At 41.0% G+C, this 24,578-nt stretch overlaps 1 protein-coding gene across 1 annotated transcript; it reads right to left on the bottom strand.

The window, feature by feature from the left end:
- Positions 1–99: 99 nt before the first annotated feature.
- CENPN (centromere protein N) lies at positions 100–24,567 on the bottom strand. The gene is made up of 11 exons (XM_068992807.1): positions 24,545–24,567; positions 22,491–22,671; positions 15,066–15,111; positions 12,518–12,577; positions 12,173–12,249; positions 7,814–7,990; positions 6,604–6,705; positions 4,533–4,596; positions 2,915–3,027; positions 796–922; positions 100–566 (listed from the first exon to the last, which is right to left on the bottom strand). Exons 2-11 carry the CDS (start codon positions 22,659–22,661, stop codon positions 484–486), a joined length of 1,020 nt encoding a protein of 339 aa, XP_068848908.1. The 5' UTR covers positions 22,662–22,671; positions 24,545–24,567; the 3' UTR covers positions 100–483.
- Positions 24,568–24,578: the final 11 nt, after the last annotated feature.

The raw sequence follows: 24,578 nt of genomic DNA, 5'->3' as shown, positions 1-24,578 counted from the left end.
ATGCCATATATGTGATAAAACATATTATGAGAAATACCATATTTACAATGAAATCATTATATAACTGAATCACCTAGTAGGCTACCTCCTGCAATAATAACTTAATGGGCCCAATTGTGCCCTTTGAATAGACAAATTTTATGCTTCTTAGAAAATTTTGAGTTCGATGTAGTTTCTTGGTGCTTCTTTCTGTGATCCAAGGCTTAAGAGAAAATCCCAATGGAATCAGACCTCTCTGGGATTGAGGAGAGACAGGAGTGAGAGAAAAGACATCCTGTCACATCTTAGTCCCACGACTGCTATGCTTTGCGGCAGGAGGAAAGAATCAGTCCCAAGAATTACACTGAACATTTCTAAATCTTCAATATCAAGGATGAATTTCTAAAACAAGTTTTGTAGATAGAAGTTCTCCAGCTAGTCATTAACTAAAATTTACATGCAATACAGTGAAGGATGCTGTACTTAACAAAAACCACATATAGCTTATTTATCTCTAATTTTAAAGTAATTCCTTCCCTTATTGGGTATGCAAGTGAGCAGTGGAGAAAGTGGTGCATCTGCAATACCTAAAATTTAAAAAAAGAAGAAAAGAAAATGAAACGTCAGTTTAAAAATGGCCAAGATTAGAGGGTGGATCATGGACCCTCCTTAAGTGAAACAGAATATTTTCAAAACGAGGCATGATGGAATAGCAGGCTGGAGCCATGAGAAAGTTGAGAGGCAATTAGTCAGCATAGAGAGGGTCAAATGTAGTGTGTTGTTAATTCCCACTGGTGAAATAAGCTGACCACTTACCGGCTGGGGCCAGGGATTTTAGTGCTTCCAGAAGATGCGGGCTAGAGAACTTTACCAGGCACCGGAGGGGCTCTTCTCTCTCAGCCAGGATGCCCCTGTTTAAGTCACTTTTGAATTTCGTTTCGAGCTGCCATCAAATATATTTATAAATGACTATTAAATACATCAATTGCAATGGCAAAATATAAAGAGACAGGATTATGTGTTTCACTAATTCTTGTGATCAAGAAACACAGGGATGAATGGGAGTGGGAACCATTTAAATTGCTAATTGCAAACACTAGGGGAAACCAGGATATCAGCAATATCGCACACAAAATGCTGAGGGTGCACAGTGCCTGACACGCAGGAGATCCTGCCCTCAGGATGTCCTTTACTTGAGCATTAGGTTTACATTCTTAATGGAAAATGAGCACTATTTTTTGTAATCTGTCATTTCAGTGTAAAAAAATCTCATGTGTTTTGGGTCACTACCACAATTTAACTTATAGAAAACTTAAGAAACATACAGAAGGAGCACAGGGTAAGGAGTCCCCCGTACATATCACTCAGCTGAAACAATCACTGGTCTTGTTCCATCTATTACCCCACCTCCTGTTCCCTACTGCCCGATGATCCACTGGATTGTTTTGAAGCAAATCCAAGACACCATAGTATCCTGCTTGTAAATATATCGATATATACCTAAAAAGGATTTTTTCTAAACTTCACCTCCACATTACCACACCTAAGACAATTAATAGCAGTTCCTCATATCATCAAATATCCAAGTATCGCTACTTCAATAGGCACTGGGCTCTTAGATTCTAACTTCAACTTTTTTCTTTTTAATTAAAATGATTCTTAAAATTTAGAGGCAGAATGCTGAAGCACTCATGCATGAAGCAATGCAGAGGGTGAGTAATGTCTGCCGATAATTCAGATGGCTCAGAACAAAGAAAGAGAAAAGAAAGCAAATGTGGCTAAATGGTAACAATGAGCACATTTTGAAGCAAAGGGGAAATGGATGCTCACTGAAGTATTCGTGCATGTTTCCTGAAGGTTTGGCATTTTTCAAAATACAAGAGGTAGGGGAAATTTAGTAGCAGGTATGAATAAATGTGTACCTTGACTTAGAGAATAGACACAATCGCAGATGTGTATAAAGGGTAGTTTTGTGGATTAAATCCTATGTGTCCTAGATCAGCGGTTCTCTATGCAGAATCAGCTTGTGGGCTTGTGAGAACAGATGGTTGGGACCCACCTCCAGAATCCCCTATTCAGTAGGATTACGGGGGCCAAGAACCTACATTTCTTACCCATTCCCAGGTGATGGTGATGCTGCTGACCCAGAGACCACACTTGGAGAATGACTGTCTTAGGGTATATTGAAAAGAACTGGGTTAAAACCCGCCATTCAGGGAACTTAACTTGAAAGGTGTCAAATCAACTTTTCCCACTAAAAACAAACCAAACCAAACAGGTGTTGGGCCTGACTAAGCAGATCACTGGTAGACTTCAAGTGTGGCCTGTAGCTGCAGAAAATTCTAAGCAGGAAGAATTTTATTGGAAGGTTTGAAGGGAGGAGAGTGTTATGAATGTGAGTATTAGAGTGGTCATGATATACATCTTGAATTTTGCTAATGGTGGCCAAGGGCTTGCCCCCCATCTGGCTTTCCTGGTGGGCAGTGACTCACTTCTGGAATGAGCCAGGTTTGCAGGTGACTGTTTTTTTCCGTATGTGATGCCAACTGGGCTATATAATGACTGATTTCTTTAATCTTTTGTCCAATAAGTATTTATGAGCACTGACCATGTACAAACACTATTCTAGGTGTGGATGGGCTAGAAGGATACAATTTTTTTTTTTCCTCAAAAATATCTAGATCACAGCTGGTTACACATTACTAGATTAATGTAAAAGGTGAAATGAAAGGCAAATTCAAAATTTCCAAAGGTTGTCCTTTGCAACAGAGGAACTTACTAAATAAGATAAAGAAGTCTATTTTAACTCATAAATTTTACAAAATTAAAGTGACAAATGAATGACATAAATTTCTTTGAATTGTTTTCCACTTGAAATTTTAGTTATTTTTAAAAAATATTGATAACTTGTAGTTAGTTTATAGCAACATCCTACCTTATATTGTGCAAATTCTAGTCTTGGTTGAGGATAGTCTCCAAAAATTTCTTGAGTCACTCTTTGCACTCTCTCTTTTTCAACTTTGTTTTCATGAATGATCCTTGAATCCACTATAGATGGAAGATTTTAAGAGAAACCAGCTGTTAGGAATGTATTTCATCCACAAAATATCATCCTTTCATTCCTAATCTTTTAACTTGCTCATATAATTTTGAAATAGCATTTACTGCTTTTTCACTTGATTGTAATAATTTCTTACAAAGTAGAAAGTTAGAAATATAGGCTGATAAGAAAGAAGATAAAAATCACTCATAATCCTACCACACAAAGCTAAATACTGTTAACATTTTAATACATTTGTCTAACCCTTTTTTTCACTGAATAAAAAGATACGTATTTTTAAGGCTGGGTTTATAAAATATACACAATTTTGTACCCTGCTTTCTTTACTTAACATGCAATCAATATTAGTTCCTATGCCATTGGAAAGTCATGGTTTAGTTCATAATGGCTGTACCATTTCATTTTACTGCTAAGACACTGCCAAGGAAGAGGAACATGTCCATTTTTATAGTATATTATACCCCACCACTTTTTCTGAACTTTCTGATCTGCATTAGTAGTTTCATATTCTATTTTCTTGGGTTTTCTATGGATGGACTCATGTTAACTATGAATGGTGATATGGTCATGATTCTGAGTACAGGCGCACCTCAGGAATAAGTGGGTGCAGTTCTATACCACTGCAATGAAGTGACTCACCTGAGTCTTTTGGTTTCCCAGTGCATATGAAACTTATGTTTGTAACATGCTGTGGTCTATTACATGTGCAACAGTATTAGGTCTAAGAGGACAATATACATGCTTAATTAGAAAGTCCTTTACTGCTAAAAAATGCTGACCATCATCTGAGCCTTCAGCAAGTTGTAATCTTTTACAATAGTAACATCAAAGATCACTGATCACCGTAACAAAAATGAAAAAGTCTGAAACATTGTGAGAAACTGTGACAGAGACACGACCTGAGCCAGTGCTACTGGGAAAATGGTGCCCACAGATTTGCTCAATACACGGTGGCCACAAACCTTCAATGTGTAAAAAGCGAAATACCCACGAAGTGCAATAAAGTACTTGGGAAGCAATTTACCCAGTGCATTACGATCCTGGGCTCCAGGCTCAGATTCGGTTTTTTCTTCTGGCTTTGCTGATTCCTAGTTATGTGATTCTGCTCAGCAAGTTACTAAACCTCTCTGAAACCTAGTTTTCTACCCCTCTTTTCTCATGAAAAGAGCTTGTTCATGGGACTGCTGTGAAGATTAAGGAAATGATACATATAAACCCCTTAGTATGGCGCCTGGCACAAAAGAAATGCTCAGTTAAATTATTTAATTTTTTGGTTTGGTTGTGGTTATGATTAGATGCCATTCTAGCAAATTCTAAAGGAGCCCTATATTAGCTTAGCTTCCCCACTTCAACAGAAATTTACTTTTCAGTTTTCTGAAAATAGGAGATACTTTTGAATCACAATCCTGGTACAGAAATGTTTTACTGGGTGAGAGAAATCTGAAAAGGAATATCCTTCCAAATTTCAGTTTTTATCTTAAAATACACATACTATTTATATCTAGCCCAAAGCTTCTTTCTTGTAGAGATGTAGTAGAGTTGTGAGTTTCAAAGCTCTAGGAAAAAGAAAACAGAAAAAAGTGAATGCTTTCCTAATTATATCACCTCAAAGTATAGATGTTAATTGGTTTTAGTGCACAAAAGTATGGCAAATCTTATCTTTCGTTTTTCCCAACACAGATATTTGAGGCCCTATACAGACTGAGTTGAGCATTTCTCCTAGAGCGATATTGACAGAGACTGCTGGGGCCAGCAACAAGGCTGCTTTGTTTGAGGAACTCTGTACCTTGTTAACATAAAAATGTATCTGGAAGAACTATAGCTGCTGAGCCAAAAGCTAGAGAAATCAAAGGCAGCCTTTACAATGTGACGCTGCAGCTTTATGTCTTTATAACTGTGGGAAAAAAAACCTCACTGACATTGCTTACAGAAAAATAACTTTCCTGCTGTAAGTCTAAATCTCCCAGACTTCTTCACTCACTTTCCCCCACTGAAGGCACTGTTTTTATAATCAAGTGTTTGACGAGTTTTTCTAGAAATGCAACTAATCATAGCAGAACTGTTGATATTAATAGCAATTTGGTAGGAGGCTGGTAGGTAAGAGGGAGGGTGCTATGGGGGGAAATCATTACCTAACTTTTTTTATTTTTAATTGGAGGATAATTGCTTTACAATATTGTGTTGGTTTCTGCCATACATCAACATGAATCAGCCATGGGTATACATATGTCCTTCCCTCCTGAACCTCCCTCCCACCTCCCACCCATCCCACCTCTCCAGGTTGACACAGAGCACTGGGTGTGAGCTACCTGCATCATAACAGCAAATTCCCACTGGCTATCTGTTTTACATACGGGAACATATATGTATGCAACTTCTTAATGTTAAGCTTGTTTTCCTTAAAGAGTAGCTTGCAGAAAGCCATCACTTCTTTCTACTTAGAACAGATGAAAATATATAAGTAGAACATACCTAGGGGCTCAAAGATATACAGTCTTAACAATTCTATAGGAGTCTGAACATATGAGCACACAGATGCCATGCAGAGGGGAAAAAACAACAACAACAACAACCCTGAGCCTTGGAGCAAGGCCAGATCCATTATCATTAAAAGGAAAATAATACATTCAAATTATTTTTTTTCTTAATAGGTTTTTTTTTGTTTACTCCTAGTACACTAGACACACCTCATGAAGTTATGAGGAATTATGGTTATACCCTTTGTACCAAATTGGCCCAGTATAATATGCCTTGATATTTGACCAGGAACATTTTTTATTTTTTTGACTCACACAACATTGCACGTGGGATCTTAGTTTCCTGACCAGGGATTGAACCCATGCCCATTGCTTTGGAAGTGAAGTCTTAACCACTAACTGCTAGGGAAGTTCCACACTCAAATAATTTTTTTGTTAACATTCAAATGCAGAGCTCATTTTATTGAAACTCTGTCGAACAAATTACCATTAATTTGCCCTCAGTAAAATTCAGTATTAAAAATGTTTCATGTTTGCCAAGTGAAAAGTAAATAGCTGAAAGGTGTAAATAAAACCTTTTTTTAAATTTATTTTTTTATTGAAGGATAATTGCTTTACAGGATTTTGTTGTTTTCTGTCAATACACTCAAATAATTTTGACAAATAAACTGTGGGAATTCATAAACCAATGCTTCCTTTTTAATTCCTATATCACTTACTTGACTAGTGGGACAAAAAATTCTGCTTCTCTCTTGCATAAAAGAATATAATCAGCTTCAAAAGATAATGTCAAATTACTCTGAAGAGAAAACAAACTCTGATTGGAATAGCTGATTAGGAAACAGGGGCCCTATAACATATACTCCAATGACTGATGGGCAGTATAAACACAATACAATTATGAAAAGATGAAAGTGAGGAATTATCTTATTTCCTATCATGTTTGCTGAAAACCTTCTCCACTTCAGGGACATCTGATGTGATCTCCTGTTGTTGGAGGCAGACTTTCCCACCTCCTCAACTTCTAAATTATGCATGAAGAGAAAACGGAGACTCGGGTTTAAACAGAGTCATTGATGGGCTTACCTGATTATACTGTTTAAAAACAATAGCCTTAAGAGAGTCCAGATATCGGCTTCTGAGGTCCATTTTCACAATCTGATGGTGTTTGCTAGCAACTGTCAGTGCCTTGAAGTGAAAATTAGCAAGATTATTAATAGCATTACTGTGTCTATCCCTTTATTTATAATACTTGTTCAGAAAAAATGTAGGAGTTGTAATCAGTGAATAATTTCTACTTAAAAGTGAAAAGAAATCCAGAACAATTAAATCTCATGTTCTGTTACTCAGCTTAAGAAACACAAACAGTGGCTAGTGGCGTTAAGATCCGCAGAAAGGCAAGGTCTTTTGTACCATTTTTAGAAAAGAGATCCTTTTTTTTTTTTTGGTCAAACTACACGGCAGGCAGGATGTCAGTTCCCCACCCAGGGACTGAACCCATGGCCCCTGCAGTGGCAGTGCGGAGTCTTAACCACTGGACGGCCAGGGAAGCCCCAGAGTGACCCCATTTAAAGTTAGGGATTATGATAAATTAAGGTGAGAGTTAAGAATAAAGGATGAATACTCAAATGTTACCATTTTTGATGATTAGCTGTTAATACTACAATGACACTGCCATACAAAAATGCAAATAGAAAAAGCAAATTATAGACCCTATACACCACTCTGGTTTCTGTAATAAAACATCTTCCAAAAGGAACCAGCAAAACTGTTAAAAGCAGTTACTTTGGGTGAGTGGGATTGGGAAAAAGGGGTATGAAGTCTTAAAAGATTGGTTAGAGACTTCGTTGGTTGGATTTTTACCTCGATTATGCATGACTTCTCGATTTCGAGACACTAATGAAGAGTTCTGAACCAATGCTGATGCCATGCTCTCACTTGCAGAATAATAGTACCTCCTGCTCTTTTATTTTAAGAGGTCAAGAATTATGGGTGGTATTTTACATCAAATGATACTGAGGAGTTTAAACCTACATGGCCCTGAGATAAGGATAATGCAAGAGCTGACTCACTGGAAAAGACCCTGATGCTGGGAAAGATTGAGGCAAAAGAAGAGGGCAGCAGAGGATGAGATGGGTAGATAGCATTGCTGACTCGATGGACAGGCACTTGAGCAAACTCCAGGAGATAGTGGAAGACAGAGAAGCCTCGTGTGCTGCAGTCCATGGGGTTGCAAAGAGTCGGACACAACTTAGCAACTGAACAACAATACCGCTTATAGTAGTTGGTTCCATACCTGACCCAGAAGGGGTAGATTGCTCTTCAGTTGGGAGGATGAAGTGAAGGCATATGGAGTTTGGGAATAGTACACCACGTAAGCAGGTTTGTACTGGTTTGGCTTTTTATACTGTGTTCCCCAGGCAATTCGAATCCATACCGAGTTCTCCTCAGCATCTCTGAAGCTGACTGTCACCTTATTAAAAAAAAAGACATAAGTTCTCTAATTAACATATCATGTTGCACCAACAACTGATGCTTTTTAGGGGTGAAGGATGTCACTGTCTGGCTGAAATCTGGCAGTTTTTCTCCTACTTCTCATTACAGTGATTTGGGAAATCTCTGGAAAAGTGTTTTATGGTTGCTTTGTAAAGATACATCCATGCCTTGTAAAGTCTTTTGGAAGGAAAAAAAAAAATTTAAATCCTACAATCAATGTATGACATCACAAATTTTCAATAATTTCTTGGCCTTTGTCCTGAAAACAAATAGTAGAAAGGGACAGAAAATGGGCTAACTTTTAACAACTGAAACATAGTTTTTAGTTTGTCTCTTTGTAAGGTTTCCCAAGAACTTTCTATTTTAAAGTTTTATCTGATAAGATGTGCAGTTAATCCTCTCTCTCTCACACACACGCGCGCACGCGCGCGCACACACACACACACACACTCCACCCAGCACTCCCCAGTTACACTTCCTGTGCCCTCTCATACCAGCTTCTCTCCTCCATGGTTCTGGGCAGTTCTTAACCTGAAGTCAATGGTTTGAATTCAGGCCATCTATGGACTTGGGGGGGGTGGATAGTTCATCTTTACTTGTGGGCCTCCGTGATGGCTCAGACAGTAAAGAATCTGCCTGCAATGTAGGACACCTGGGTTCAATCCCTTATTTATAAGTGAAATTTAGCATCTCCTTCAATTGCGAAAGTAGGCATCAAGACAGTAGAATTTTAGGATGTTATTTTGTTCTCCACAGAAATCTCAAGTATTTTTATCACATTACAATTGCTGCATGAGTCTCAAGAATATCAATGATACCTATTAGCACTTTGAAGCTAGTTGTTTTTAGACCCATTATGAGATTATTTATTGTGTTAATAAAGAAGCACATGCATTGCTGCATCAGTTTGCCATCTTAATGCCTTCATAGTAACTATTTTTAGTATCATTTGTTTCCCCTGTGATTCTGTAGATTTTACTTTACAGCATTTAAAAACACACTTCTGAGAAGTGGTCCATAAGCTTCACTAACAGCAAAAGCATCATTGCCACAAAAAGGTTAAGACACCTGTCCTAGAGCAGCCACTGAGTCACTCTTCAGTCCTGGGCACCGGGAGATACTACTTGGCATGATGTCGCCATCCTCAGCCTTTGGAAAAGTGGGGTTAACTAGCCACTAGTTAAGTTATGCAGAGGAAGGTAAAGATAAGCCAGGAGACCTCAGTTGGTTGAGGAAAGGGATGAGGACGTGCTGGTCAGCTCAGAGTAGAGGGACAGGGCAGACAGAGAAGACCCAAGGCCTTTACCTGTTTATCCTCATCTAAAACCTGCAGCGCACACAGCATGTCACTCTCCGGCTGGCCTTTCAAGCAGGACAGATGTGACCAGTGAAAAAGCTCCTTTGTCCCCCCAGCCCCGTGCTGTTGCTGCTGTTCAGTCGCTAAGTCGTGTCTGACTCCTTGCGACCCCATGACAGGCTCCATGGGGTTCTCCAGGCAAGAACACTGGGCTGGGTTGCCATTTCCTTCTCCACCAGCCCCTGCTAGTGTGCCTGAAATTCATTCACGAGGCAAAACCTTTTGGACCATGATAGAGATAAGAAGAGATCTAACAACTGAAATACAAGGGCATCAAAGGAGGAGGAAATGTGAATGTTTCAGGCGCTTTTTCTCCTTGCATGGTAGGGGTGGCCTAGGGTTCAGAGAACAGAAATCTCTGCTGCCTGAAAGAGGGACAGGAAAGATTGTCAAGTGAGGAGAAGGTGCTGGGAAGGAAGATGCACATAAACTCAGAACCGGACCCGAGAGAGATGCTCTCTAGCTTTCTTGTTTTGGGTGAAGTAGGGTGGGTGTGCTGACTGCAGTTTTGAAAGAGGAGTCGGCCAGTCAGTCTTGAGCTTCATGAGAAGGCTGCTTCCAGAAGGGTCCAGACCATATATCTACAACATTCCTGGAGAAGTGGCCATGGATTCTGTGCCTATGAGGCTTTGTTTGTTTTTTCTTTCATAAAAAAAAGCAGGTGCATGCAATATACCCACAGTCCAGACAGGACTCTCCTATAACCTCTGCAGAGTTCACAATTTCATGGTAACAAGAGTTTTCAAATAATATAATCCAAAATAACAACTTATTCAAAAAATTTAAATAATAATAATAAAAGAGAGAAATCTTCTTTTGGTTCACAGTTTTCTTTGAATTAATTTATAAATTAAATACATTCCCCCTCAAAAGGCTGAAGATTTTGTTCTGTTTTGTAAACCTGATAAAATGATTCTAAGGTTCATCTGGAGGAATGGTTAGGACATTTCTGACTAAGAAAAATAACTGGGGGTAGGGGTAGGGTTGACTTGTTTTAAGGGTTATGAAAATGTTTTAAAAACTAATGATTAATGGAATGAGGAGTTTGCTCTAGGCAAGTGGCCCCCCTGATACCAAAACCAGAAGCAGGAAGAGTTGCCTACACAGTCACTGGCAGGACCACTGTGAGTGGTCTCCCTGCTAGGGCAGAGCCGGCCCCTGGAGGAGCAGACCAGAGTAGGTGCTTTCTGCAGGCAGCTGCTAACTCAGGCTAAGCTTGTGCTCCTGTTGGAGGGCAATAGGGAGGGGCTGGTGGGATTCCTTCCATGTGGGGGGCACAGCAGGAACAAGAAGAATTATTTCCCTCCAAGAGTCTTGGGGCAGAAAAAACAGGGCTTGAGGATAAGCCTGGGGACAGGATGTATTTTCTCTGAGAATTAAGCATGTTTATAAGCAGTAGAGTAGGAAGCAGAAGAGGGAAGGGAATAAAGATACAAAAGAGAACAAAGAAAAATAGAGCAGAAAAGTTGGATGAGGATGTAGGAGATGAATGCACAGCACATAGAAGGGTCGTTGTAAAGGAGATGAGGGAACATGTTCGGTGACAGGTGGCCAAGTAGAAAGCAGGACCAGCTCCAGACTAAAGGATGAGGTAAGGGGATGGAGGTGACATCACCTTTACGGCAGAAGGCAAAGGAACTGAAGAGCCTCTTGATGGAAGTGAAAGAGGACAGTGAAAAACCTTAAAACCCAACTTTCAAAACACTAAGATCATGGCATCCGGCCCCATCACTTCATGGCAAATAGATGGGGAAACAATGGAAACAGTGAGAGACTTTATTTTCTTGGGCTCCAAAATCATTGTAGATGGTGACTGCAGCCATGAAATTAAAAGATGCTTACTCCCTGAAAGAAAAGCTATGACCAACCTAGACAACATATTAAAAAGCAGAGACATTACTTTACCAACAAAGGTCCATCTAGTCAAAGCTGTGGTTTTTCCATTAGTCATGTATGGATGTGATAGATGGACCATACAGAAATTTGAGCGCTGAAGAATTGATGCTTTTGAACTGTGGTGTTGGAGAAGTCTCTGGAGAGTCCCTTGGACTGCAAGGAGATCAAACCAGTCAATCCTAAAGGAAATCAACCCTGAACATTCATTGGAAGGACTGATGCTGAAGCTGAAACTCTAATACTTTGGCCACCTGATGCAAAGGACTCATTGGAAGACTCTGATGGCGGGAAAGACTGAAGGCAGGAGGAGAAGGGGATGACAGAGGATGAGATGGTTGGATGGCATCACTGACTCAATGGATGAGTTTGAGCAAGCTCCAGAAGTTGGTGAAGGACAGGGAAGCCTGGTGTGCTGCAGTCCACAGGGTCGCAAAGAGTTGGACATGACTAAACTGGACTGAAGGGGATGGAAAGACAAGTCAAGGAGTTTGAGAATCAACTGCAGGCATGAGCCACCCAGGGCCATTTAGGTAAAATTCATTATTGTTAAATAAGATGATCATTTTTAGATTCTCAGTCAAACCAGCCACACTTCAGGTTCTTGGCAGCCACATGTAGCTACTTGGCTGTGTTCTGGACATCTCTGATCTAGAACATTTCCATCAGTGCAGAGTCCTACCGGGCAGTGCTGCTCTTGAGGAAGAAGCAGAACCCCTGAATTGAAAGGTAAGGGGAGCAGAACGTTTTTACCATGAGCAGAGTTTGTCTTTGATATTGAGTAGAATAGTATGGAATATTACTAACTGAAATTCTTGCAAATTAAAAAAACAAGGTAGTGACGAATTTTAAGTGCACGGGTGCCGTGAAATTGAATCTCATGGAAATTCAGATAAATTCTATTCTTACATTTTTTAATGCTCTCTGAAGAATTTTCTTGAATGAACTTTTGAATTCTTCCATATCAAAAAGATCAATGTTGTCACCTGTCAAAGTGAAAAGAAAAATCAAGGGAGCTACACTGTCTTCAATACATTTGCAAAGACCCTGAAGGTAAGAACAATAATGATCGAATCACACAAACACTGCCAGTATCTCTGACTCAGCATCACCAAATATATTTCTCACTTTTCTATACATGAGTAATAATCATTTCATTTGGAAAGAAGAGACTTTAGAGGAACATGCTGCTATTCCTTTTTAAATTGCCCAAATATCAAATACAAGTGTTTGGTTTAAAATGAGAAACATTACCTGGTCTTTTACTCATCTGAAAAACATCCCAAATTTTCTGGTGCTGATGAAACTGAGTATCTGAGGGAGGGAGAAAGAGCTTATTACTGCATGTCAGAGAACTTTCAAGCAACGGGCTTGTAAGTGCATATTTTTAATAATGTGAAAGTGGAGAAAGTAACAGTAATTTACAAATTAAGTTATGCAGATTTTTCTTTGAAACATAAATTTTCAATGGATTAAATTTACTCCAATAAAACAGGTTATAATGAATTACTCAACATAGTAGAGATTTAGCCTTCATTCTTAGACCATTTATTCTGTCCATACAGGTCTACTCCAGAGTGCTGCATCTCTCCAGAAGCCAGCGATGACGTGTTCCCGGCACTGGTGTTTCCATCGACTTTGCTTATTCTGCACTCTTCTCCTAGCTCCTTGGGCACCTCATTATGGTCTCTTCTAAAACGCCACCATGCAGAAAGGCCTCCCTGAGCACTCTACCCAAATTGAAGCCTCCATCCCACTATGGTTTTTCCAGTAGTCATGTAAGGATGTGAGAGCCGGACCATAAAGAAGGCTGAGCACCAAAGAATTGATGCTTTCAAACTGTGGTATTGGAGAAGACTCTGGAGAGTCCCTTGGACTTCAAGAGATCAAACCAGTCAATCCTAAGGGAAATCAACCCTGAATACTCATTGGAAGGACTGATGCTGAAGCTGGAGCTCCAATACTTTGGCTACCTGATGCGAAGAGTCAACTCATTAGAAAAGACCCTGATGCTGGGAAAGATTGAAGGCAGGAAGAGAAGGGGACAAGAGAGGATGAGATGGTTAGATGGCATCACTGACTCAATGGACATGAGTTTGAGCAAGCTCTGGGTGCTGGTGATGGACAGGGAGGCCTGGTCACAAAGAGTCGGACGTGACTTAACAACTGAACAACAATAACAACATCCCGCCCTGCTCTAGTTTCCTTCATGGCACTTATCACTTCCTGACATTACAGCATATATTTAGATGTTCATTTGCACACTTGCTTGTACACATGAGATACTGGACTTAGTCTTGTTCATCTTATTCCCAGTGTCTAGCCACTGCTGCTGCTGCTGCTGCTAAGTCGCTTCAGTCGTGTTGGCTCTGTGCGACCCCATAGATGGCAGCCCACCAGGCTCCCCCGTCCCTGGGATTCTCCAGGCAAGAACACTGGAGTGGGTTGCCATTTCCTTCTCCAATGCGTAAAAGTGAAAGGGAAGTCGCTCAGTCATGTCCGACTCTTCGCGACCCCATGGACTGTAGCCTACCAGGCTCCTCCGTCCATGGGATTTTCCAGGCAAGAGTACTGGCTGGCATTAAATATATGTATCTGATGACTGACTGAATGAATGGATGAATGTAGGATACAGAAGGCGCCCTTTAGGAGTTACAAACTTAAGAGTATCTTGGATTAAAAATGGATCCAGTAAGTTATTGAGCTCAGTCCCAACACATCATCATCCTGGCTTTACTCGGTTCCTGTGCTGACCCCTATCTGCATCTGTGTCTTTGGACCTAGGATCAAGGTGCTCTGCACCCCAAAAAGAGGGACTGTGGGCTCCAACACTCAAGGGCACCAATCTGCTGTGCCTTTGAACTATTATTTTTCTTGCCCTTGTCTTTTTTTCTTTTTTGGTGCCTTGGTGTTCTCTCCCTGTCCCAGTCTGTTTATGGCGATGGCCTGAGAAATCTTCATTATCTAGTTTTGTCTAAAACAGGTATAATCAGGTACAATGTGATGTCTGCCCTTAAAGATAGCATCCAAAAGGTTTTGTTTCTTTCTGATATATTCTTCCTTGGTTCTGTGTTTCAGAATTCAGATGGCCTGCTAAATGATATCTGAATAAGGTTGTTATAATAATAATAATGGAGAGGAATCATTTTTTCTTGATAATGATTCCTTTAAGCACCATGCAGAAGTTCATGATAAATGGCAAAGAATTAAGTACAAATGCTGATGTTTCCTCGAATAGTACATATCTGAGACTAACCCATGATCTTTGTGACAAGCTTGGTCCCCTTCTAGTGTCCACTGTCTTAGTCAGGGGTCCATCTTCCTTCTAGTGGCACATGCAGACCGCGGAGCCATGCCTGCCTCTCTCACTCAGTACCCCCTTGACCATACCACATGCAAGTCCAGTCAGTGCTATCCTTACAAGCAGCACTGTAATTATAACAAATTCTCAGAAATATATTTTCAAATTCTGTTAGCAATAATAAAAAGCCTAGCAAATACTTACTATGTGCTGATTATGTGCCAATTACTGTGATAAGAACTTTTCAAGTCTTATCTTACTTAACCCTCACAACGATCCTGTGAAATACAGATTGTTATTATGTCCATTTGATTTAGGAAAAGTCTGAAGCTTAGAAAAAGGTGACGTGACTTGGCAAACGACACAAGACTGGTTTTAAGTGACAGAGCTGAAATATGAAACCAGGTCAGCTTGACTCTAAAATCTGAGCCATCACATACGAAACTGCCTCTCGGATGAAACTGGACTGGTTAAGTGTAAATACAAACCACCAAGACTTACAAATGATGTCTAAATGGGCTGCATCATTGAGCCTTGCACGATTCTCCTGAAAGAGAATGTAATAATACTTTTAGTAATTATGGTGATAGGTTTGGTTCCACTCCATCTACAGCACATTTTAGGGTTGCTTAGGACAAACTATGAGGGCCCTCTCAATACTGTACTGACAACATGTCTTGCAATTACGCTCTTCTGATTCATGTCCCAGTACAGGCTCTCACAACTTTCTCCCACGATCTACTCTTCATTGATCATTTTTAACTTTCTGTTTGGTTTTTTCAATCAATGGTATCCTTTCAGACCTCCTCTATACCAGGGTTTCTCAACCAGGCTTCAGGGACATTTTGAGTCAGATACATCTGTCTTGTGGAAGCTGTCCTAGAATGTAAAGGAATATTCCTGGCCTCTATCCCCTGGAAGCCAGCAGCACCCACTCCCAGTTTTGACAACCAGAAACATCTCTTCTGGGAGCAAAACCATCTCAGCTGAGAACTACCACTCTATACATACACATTTGTATGTTCACATAGTATATAGTTTCTTTTAATGTTATACATAAAGATCTAGTTTATTCTTTTTAATGATCGAAGAATATTTTGTTAAGTGGATGTATCATTTTTTATCTCATAAGTATAGTTAGTTCCAATTTCGTGTGTGTAAATAATGCTAGTTAACATTTTTATTTATATGTAACCATTTACATATAACTATATATAAAAATGTTTATCAATTATAATATCATATATAATTCCTTATTTTTTATGTTTTATATATATGTAAATATCCAGAAGTGGAACTGCTGGGTCATAAAGCATATTTATTTAAAATGAATGAGGGAAGGGTATACTGGGTATACAAGTTCAGTTCAGTTCAGTCGCTTAGTTGTGTCTGACTCTTTGCGACCCCATGAATCGCAGCAAGCCAGGCCTCCCTGTCCATCACCAACTCCCAGAGTTCACTCAGACTTAACGTCCATCGAGTCAGTGATGCCGTCCAGCCATCTCATCCTCTGTCGTCCCCTTCTCCTCCTGCCCCCAATCCCTCGCAGCATCAGAGTCTTTTCCAATGAGTCAACTCTTCGCATGAGGTGGCCAAAGTACTGGAGTTTCAGCTTTAGCATCATTCCTTCCAAAGAAATCTCAGGGCTGATCTCCTTCAGAATGGACTGGCTGGATTTCCTCGTAGTCCAAGGGACTCTCAACAGTCTTCTCCAACACCACAGTTCAAAAGCATCAATTCTTCGGTGCTCAGCTTTCTTCACAGTCCAACTCTCACATCCATACATAACCACTGGAAAAACCATAGCCTTGATTAGATGGACATTTGTTGGCAAAGTAATGTCTCTGCTTTGAATATACTATCTAGGTTGGTCATAACTATTCTTCCAAGGAGTAAGCGTCTTTTAATTTCCTGGCTGCAGTCACCATCAGCAGTGATTTTGGACCCAAAAAAATAAAGTCTGACACTGTTTCCACATTTATTTCCCATGAAATGATGGGACCAGATGCCATGATCTTCGTTTTTTGAATGTTGAGCTTTAAGCCAACTTTTTCACTCTCCTCTTTCACTTTCATCAAGAGGCTTTTGAGTTCCTCTTCACTTTCTGCCATAAGGGTGATGTCATCTGCATATCTGAGTTCAGTTCAGTAGCTCAGTCATGTCCGACTCTTTGCGACCCCATGAATCGCAGCACGCCAGGCCTCCCTGTCCATCACCATCTCCCAGAGTTCACTCAGACTCATGTCCATCGAGTCCGTGATGCCGTCCAGCCATCTAATCCTCTGTCGTCCCCTTCTCCTCCTGCCCCCAATCCCTCCCAGCATCAGAGTCTTTTCCAATGAGTCAACTCTTTGCATGAGGTGGCCAAAGTACTGGACTTTCAGCTTTAGCATCATTCCTTCCAAAGAAATCCCAGGGTTGATCTCCTTCAGAATGCACTGGTTGGATCTCCTCGCAGTCCAAGGGACTCTCAACAGTCTTCTCCAACACCACAGTTCAAAAGCATCAATTCTTTGGCGCTCAGTCTTCTTCACAGTCCAACTCTCACATCCATACATAACCACAGGAAAAACCATAGCCTTGACTAGATGGACCTTAGTCGGCAAAGTAATGTCTCTGCTTTTGAACATACTATCTAGGTTGGTCATAACTATTCTTCCAAGGAGTAAGCGTCTTTTAATTTCATGTCTGCAATCACCATCTGCAGTGATTTTGGAGCCCCCCAAAATAAAGTCTGACACTGTTTCCACTGTTTACCCATCTATTTCCCATGAAGTGATGGGACCGGATGCCATGATCTTCGTTTTCTGAATGTTGAGCTTTAAGCCAACTTTTTCACTCTCCACTTTCACTTTCATCAAGAGGCTTTTTAGCTCCTTTTCACTTTCTGCCATAAGGGTGGTATCATCTGCATATCTGAAGTTATTGATATTTCTCCCAGCAATCTTGATTCCAGCTTGTGTTTCTTCCAGTCTAGCGTTTCTCATGATGTACTCTGCATAGAAGTTAAATAAGCAGGGTGACAATATACAGCCTTGACGTACTCCTTTTCCTATTTGGAACCAGTGTGTTGTTCCATGTCCAGTTCTAACTGTTGCTTCCTGATCCGCATACAGATTTCTTAAGAGGCAGGTGAGGTGGTCTGGCATTCCCATCTCTCAGAATTTTTCAGTTTATTGTGATCCACAAAGTCAAAGGCTTTGACATAGTCAATAGAGCAGAAGTAGATGTTTTTCTGGAACTCTCTTGCTTTTTCCATGATCCAGTGGATGTTGGCAATTTGGTCTTTGGTTCCTCTGCCTTTTCTAAAACCAGCTTGAACATGCAGTACTTCAGTGCAATCTCAAAAATGACAGAATGATCTCGTTCGTCTCCAAGGCAAACCATTCAATATCACAGTTATCCAAGTCTGTGCCCCACCAGTAAAGCTAAATAAGCTGAAGTTGAACGGTTTTATGAAGACCTACAAGACCTTTCAGAACTAACACCCCCAAAAGATGTCCTTTTCATTATAGGGGACTGGAATGCAAAAGTTGGAAGTCAAGAAACACCTGGAGTAACAGGCAAATTTGGCCTTGGAATGCGGAATGAACCAGGGCAAAGACTAACAAGAGTTTTGCCAAGAAAATGCACTGGTCATAGCAAACAACACAAGAGAAGACTCTACACATGGACATCACCAGATGGTCAACACCGAAATCAGACTGATTATTATTCTATGCAGCCAAAGATGGAGAAGCTCTATACAGTCAACAAAAACAAGACCAGGAGCTGACTGTGGCTCAGATCATGAACTCCTGATTGCCAAATTCAGACTTAAATTGAAGAAAGTAGGGAAAACCACTAGACCATTCAGATATGATCTAAGTCAAATCCCTTATGATTATACAGTAGAAGTGAGAAATAGATTTAAGGGCCTAGATCTGACAGATAGAGTGCCCAATGAACTATGGAATGAGGTTCATGACATTGTACAGGAGACAGGGATCAAGACCATCCCCATGGAAATGAAATGCAGAAAAGCAAAATGGCTGTCTGGGGAGGCCTTACAAATAGCTGTGAAAAGAAGAGAGGTGAAAAGCAAAGGAGAAAAGGAAAGATATAAGCATCTGAATGCAGAGTTCCAAAGAATAGCAAGAATAGATAAGAAAGCCTTCTTCAGTGATCAATGCAAAGAAATAGAGGAAAACAAGAGAATGGGAAAGACTAGAGATCTCTTCAAGAAAATTAGAGATACCAAGGGAACATTTCATACAAAGATGGGCTCGATAAAGGACAGAAATGGTATGGACCTAACAGAAGCAGAAGATATTAAGAAGTGGCAAGAATACATGGAAGAACTGTACAAAAAAGATCTTCACGACCCAGATAATCATGATGATGTGATCACTAGTCTAGAGCCAGACATCTTGGAAAGTGAAGTCAAGTGGGCCTTAGAAAGCATCATTACGAACAAAGCTAGTGAGGTGATGGAATTCCAGTTGAGCTACTTCAAATCCTGAAAGATGATGCTGTGAAAGTACTGCACTCAATACGCCAGCAAATTTGGAAAACTCAGCAGTGGCCACAGGACTGGAAAAGGTCAGTTTTCATTCCAATCCCAAAGAAAGGCAATGCCAAAGAATGCTCAAACTACTGCACAATTGCACTCATCTCACATGCTAGTAAAGTAATGCTCAAAATTCTCCAAGCCAGGCTTCAGCAATACATGAACCGTGAACTCCCTGATGTTCAAGCATATCTGAGGTTATTGATATTTCTCCCAGCAATCTTGATTCCAGCTTGTGCTTCTTCCAGCCCAGCGTTTCTCATGATGTACTCTGCATATGAGTTAAATAAGCAGGGTGACAATATACAGCCTTGATGTACTCCTTTTCCTATTTGGAACCAGTCTGTTGTTCCATGTCCAGTTCTAACTGAGGCTTCCTGACCTGCATATAGGTTTCTCAAGACGCAGGTCAGGTGGTCTGGTATTCCCATCTCTCTTAGAATTTTCCACAGTTTATCGTGATCCACACAGTCAAAGGCTTTGGCATAGTCAATAAAGCAGAAGTAGATCTTTTTCTGGAACTCTCTTTGCTTTTTCGATGATCCAGCGGAGGTTGGCAACTTGATCTCTGGTTCCTCTGCCTTTTCTAAAACCAGCTTGAACATCTGGAAGTTCACGGTTCACGTATTGGTGAAGCCTGGCTTGGAGAATTTTGAGCATTACTCTACTAGCATGTGAGATGAGTGCAATCGTGCGGTAGTTTGAGCATTCTTTGGCATTGCCTTTCTTTGGGATTGGAATGAAAACTGACCTTTTCCAGTCCTGTGGCACTGCTGTTTTCCAAATTTGCTGGCATATTGAGTGCAGCACTTTCACAGCATCATCTTTCAGGATTTGAAGTAGCTCAACTGGAATTCCATCACCTCCACTAGCTTTGTTCGTAATGATGCTTTCTAAGGCCCCCTTGACTTCACATTCCAGGATGTCTGGCTCTAGGTGAGTGATCACACCATCGTGATTATCTGGGTGGTGAAGATATCTTGGTTGTGGCTGTGCGGGCGCAGGAGGGCCTACAAGAGCTACTCCACGTTCAAGGTGATGAGGGGCGGCAGTGAGGAGATACCCCTCGTCCAAGGTAAGGAGCAGCGGCTGCACTTTGCTGGAGCAGCCGTGAAGAGATACCCCACATCCAAGGTAAGAAAAACCCAAGTAAGATGGTAGGTGTTGCAAGAGGGCATTAGAGGGCAGACACACTGAAACCATAATCACAGAAAGCTAGTCAGTCTAATCACACTAGGACCACAGCCTTGTCTAACTCAATGAAACCAAGTCATGCCTGCGGGGCAACCCAAGACGGGCGGGTCATGGTGGAGAGGTCTGACAGAACGTGGTCCACTGGAGAAGGGAATGGCAAACCACTTCAGTATTCTTGCCCTGAGAACCCCATGAACAGTATGAAAAGGCAAAATGATAGGATACCGTAAGAGGAACTCCCCAGGTCAGTAGGTGCCATCAATATGCTACTGGAGATCAGGGGAGAAATAACTCCAGAAAGAATGAAGGGATGGAGCCAAAGCAAAAACAATACCCAGTTGTGGATGTAACTGTGATAGAAGCAAGGTCCGATGCTATAAAGAGTAATATTGCATAGGAACCTGGAATGTCAGGTCCATGAATCAAGGCAAATTGGAAGTGGTCAAACAAGAGATGGCAAGGGTGAACGTTGATATTCTAAGAATCAGTGAACTAAAATGGAACGGAATGGGTGAATTTAACTCAGATGACCATTATATCTACTACTACGGGCAGGAATCCCTTAGAAGAAATGCAGTAGCCATTATGGTCAACAAAACAGTCCGAAATGCAGTACTTGGATGCAATCTCAAAAATGACAGAGTGATCTTTATTCATTTCCAAGGCAAACCATTCAATGTCACAATAATCCAAGTCTATGCCCCAAACAGTAATGCTGAAGAAGCTGAAGTTGAACAGTTCTATGAAGACCTACAAGACCTTTTAGAACTAACACCCAAAAAAGATGTCCTTTTCATTATAGGGGACTGGAATGCAAAAGTCGGAAGTCAAGAAACACCTGGAGTAACAGGCAAATTTGGCCTTGGAATGCAGAGTGAACCAGGGCAAAGACTAACAAGAGTTTTGCCAAGAAAATGCACTAGTCATAGCAAACACCCTCTTCCAACAACACAAGAGAAGACTCTACACATGGACATCACCAGATGGTCAACACCGAAATCAGACTGATTATATTCTTTGCAGCCAAAGATGGAGAAGCTCTATACTGTCACCAAAAACAAGACCAGGAGCTGACTGTGGCTCAGATCATGAACTCCTGATTGCCAAATTCAGACTTAAATTGAAGAAAGTAGGGAAAACCACTAGACCATTCAGATATGACCTAAATCAAATCACTTATGATTATACAGTCGAAGTGAGAAATAGATTTAAGGGACTAGATCTGATAGATAGAGTGCCTGATGAACCCTGGAATGAGGTTTGTGACATTGTACAGGAGACAGGGATCAAGACCATCCCCATGGAAATGAAATGCAAAAAAGCAAAATGGCTGTCTGGGGAGGCCTTACTAATAGCTGTGAAAAGAAGAGAAGCTTTTAAAAGCAAAGTAGAAAAGGAAAGATATAAGTATCTGAATGCAGAGTTCCAAAGAATAGCAAGGAGAGATAAAAAAGCCTTCCTCAGCGATCAATGCAAAGAAATAGAGGCAAACAAGAGAATGGGCAAGACTAGAGATCTCTTCAAGAAAATTAGAGATAACAAGGGAACATTTCATGCAAAGATGGGCTCGATAAAGGACAGAAATGGTATGGACCTAACAGAAACAGAAGATATTAAGAAGAGGTGGCAAGAATACACAGAAGAACTATACAAAAAAGATGTTCATGACCAAGATAATCACGATGGTGTGATCACTCACCTAGAGCCAGACATCCTGGAATGTGAAGTCAAGTGGGCATATAAGGGTATAGTAAAATTCTTTGCACAATACTTGCAACTTTTCTGAAAGCGTGAAATCACTTTAAAATAAAAAGCAAATAAGTAAATAAATACATGTGAAAGAGAGTGTCTTTCTGCATAATTTGATCAATATATATGAGTATTATCTTTTCATCTTTCACAATCTGAGAGTTAAGAAAAGAATACTGCTCACTATTTTAACTTCTTCATCTGTTTCTTCTCCCTTGGTATTCACTTTTTTTTTTCTCCCTAATTTATAAGCATTCTTTGCAAGTTGAAAAATCCAATTAAAAATTAGCACCTTTTCCACTATAGTGGGACAGAGTCCTCCTCATGTCATAGCCTAGAGCTACTTAAATCTCTTTTGGGCTAAGGAAAGGAAAGAGAGAGGAAAACCTAACTGTAGCATGATACTCAATGTTAATCACTTTGAACACTGTTACCTCACAAAGCAGAACCAAGTCCTGAACAATAGATTCCTTTCTCTGCCGAAAGTTTACGGTCTGCAGTTGATTTTCAGACAAAAAATTCCAGGTTTTTAGGATTGTCATCATTTCCGTCATTGGGATTTTCAAGATGGTCCTCCTGAAAAACTCAGCAAGAGTTTCATCCATCTTTTTGGCACTTTAATAAAAATAAAAACAGCACAACAAAGTATTAAGCAAACACAAAAGTACAACTTAGTGAATTTTCAGCATCATAATTTTAGCCAGAATTATGATTTGTAGGTGAAACACCCAAATTTTTCAGGCATTCTGCAGAGTATTTCAACAAGAGGATTTTCTCTTAAGTGTACATTTAAACATGTTTTAAGGTTTTTAAAAATTAGTGTTCTCTCTCCTTTCTTGGCTAGAGTATTTTGATCTTTTGATAGCAATAGTAAGTGAATCACTCATTTACCTATTCATGTATCAAATTACTAAGCACCCATTAGTGCTAGGCACTTTTTTAGGAACAGGGGATAGAGCTTTAACCAAAAATTCCTGCCATTAGGAAGTGTCCTTCCTAGCTGGGAGAGACAGGCAACAGGAAAATCACAGAAAATGTTAAAAGTGGCAAGTGCTGAGGAGAAAAGGGAGCAATGTTAGGAAGCTAGTAGCGGTAAATAGGGAGCAGGCTGGGAATGGGTGGGGGCCGAGGGGAATGGAGAGGAGGCCTGAGAGAAGGTGGCATTTGAGCCAATTCTTGGGGGAGGAAGAGTGAGCTGTGTGGCTGGTTGTTGGAGGAGCTCTGCAGGCAGATGGAACAGCAAGTGCAAAAGCCTTGGGGCCATCAAGGGGAGAAAGAGGCCTTCAGACAGGCCAGAGGAGAGTGAAAAGGCACAGAGGAGGACGTGAGGAGGGCCGTGTTTATGACAAGAAGCAGAGGTCAGCCTGTCAATCTCATCCGCTTCCATCAAGACTACGGGATACACAAGGACAAACAGAAGAGAGTCCCCTAAAATGATCGTGGCTATGAATCATTTCTACCATTTAAGTGTTTGTTGAATGGCATATGATTTATTATATGATTATATATGATTAAGCTCCACTAGGGCAGGAACTATGTTTGTCTTATTCACACCTGCCTTCCTAGAATCTAGAACAGTTTCAGCCCAAGAACTGTCTTAGTGGAAATACTTGTTGAATAGGAAGCCCCAAAGTATTAGATGCTCTCCCTAAGAACCCGCGCCTGAGGAGATAAACAACCTGGAAAGGATTAGCCAGTGACAATATCAAGCCAACGTCCCCCATCAAAAACACTGGAGGTGGGGGTGGTTGTTAAAACGCAGACTCCTGGGCTCAATGATTTAAACTAGGGGAGGGGGATGCGGGGGAAGTGCTTGAGATTTCTGCATTTTTACAATTAAAAGTCTTAATTCTGGCTAAAGTTTGGGAATGTCATTCTAAAGAATTATGATAGAAAGAAGAAATGGAGGGAATGCAACCTCATCAATAAAACTGGAAACCCTTGAATAAACTCTTCTGATTCCCTGTGATTATCTAATTTCTACTTCGCTGCGCGTGGCAGTGTCTGGCACATAGTAGGTACTCGAGATATAACAGCTGAATGAAAGCATGACCAAAAAGGTCCCTGTAAATATACACCGCCGAAGAGCTGCCACAAGGAGCAGGAGTAATGCGAGACTAAAAAGGACGGACGCCAAGGTTACCCCAACATCAAAACACCCAACCCCAACACCAAAACACCCAACTCTGAAGAAGCAGCAACCGAAGGCTGAGTTTAGCCCTTGAGAGCTCTGGGCGGCGCCAGCGTGACGCAGGCCCTACCTAAGGCTCCGCCCCAGCGGGGCGGATGTGACGTCACGCCCCAGCGTCTCCGCCCTCTTCGCCTCAGCCACAACCGAAGTTCCCCGCCTCAGGCCCGAGACCAAGGACCAGTCCCTAACCTTGGGACCCGTGGCAGTCACAAGAGAGTCGCCTCAGAGTCCTGGGACGTGGGCTTTTCTAGGCTCCCGCCACATCCCGCCCAATCCCACGCCGCCGGGTTCTCTTACCCACATCGCCGGCCGGCTCTCTCCTCAGCGACTG

This window comes from Capricornis sumatraensis, chromosome 20 (genome assembly GCF_032405125.1).
Source record: "Capricornis sumatraensis isolate serow.1 chromosome 20, serow.2, whole genome shotgun sequence".
In the NCBI taxonomy this organism is placed as follows: Eukaryota; Metazoa; Chordata; class Mammalia; order Artiodactyla; family Bovidae; genus Capricornis; species Capricornis sumatraensis.
Note: the sequence above shows the minus strand (reverse complement) of the source record. Positions and strands in the feature narration are given on the sequence as shown.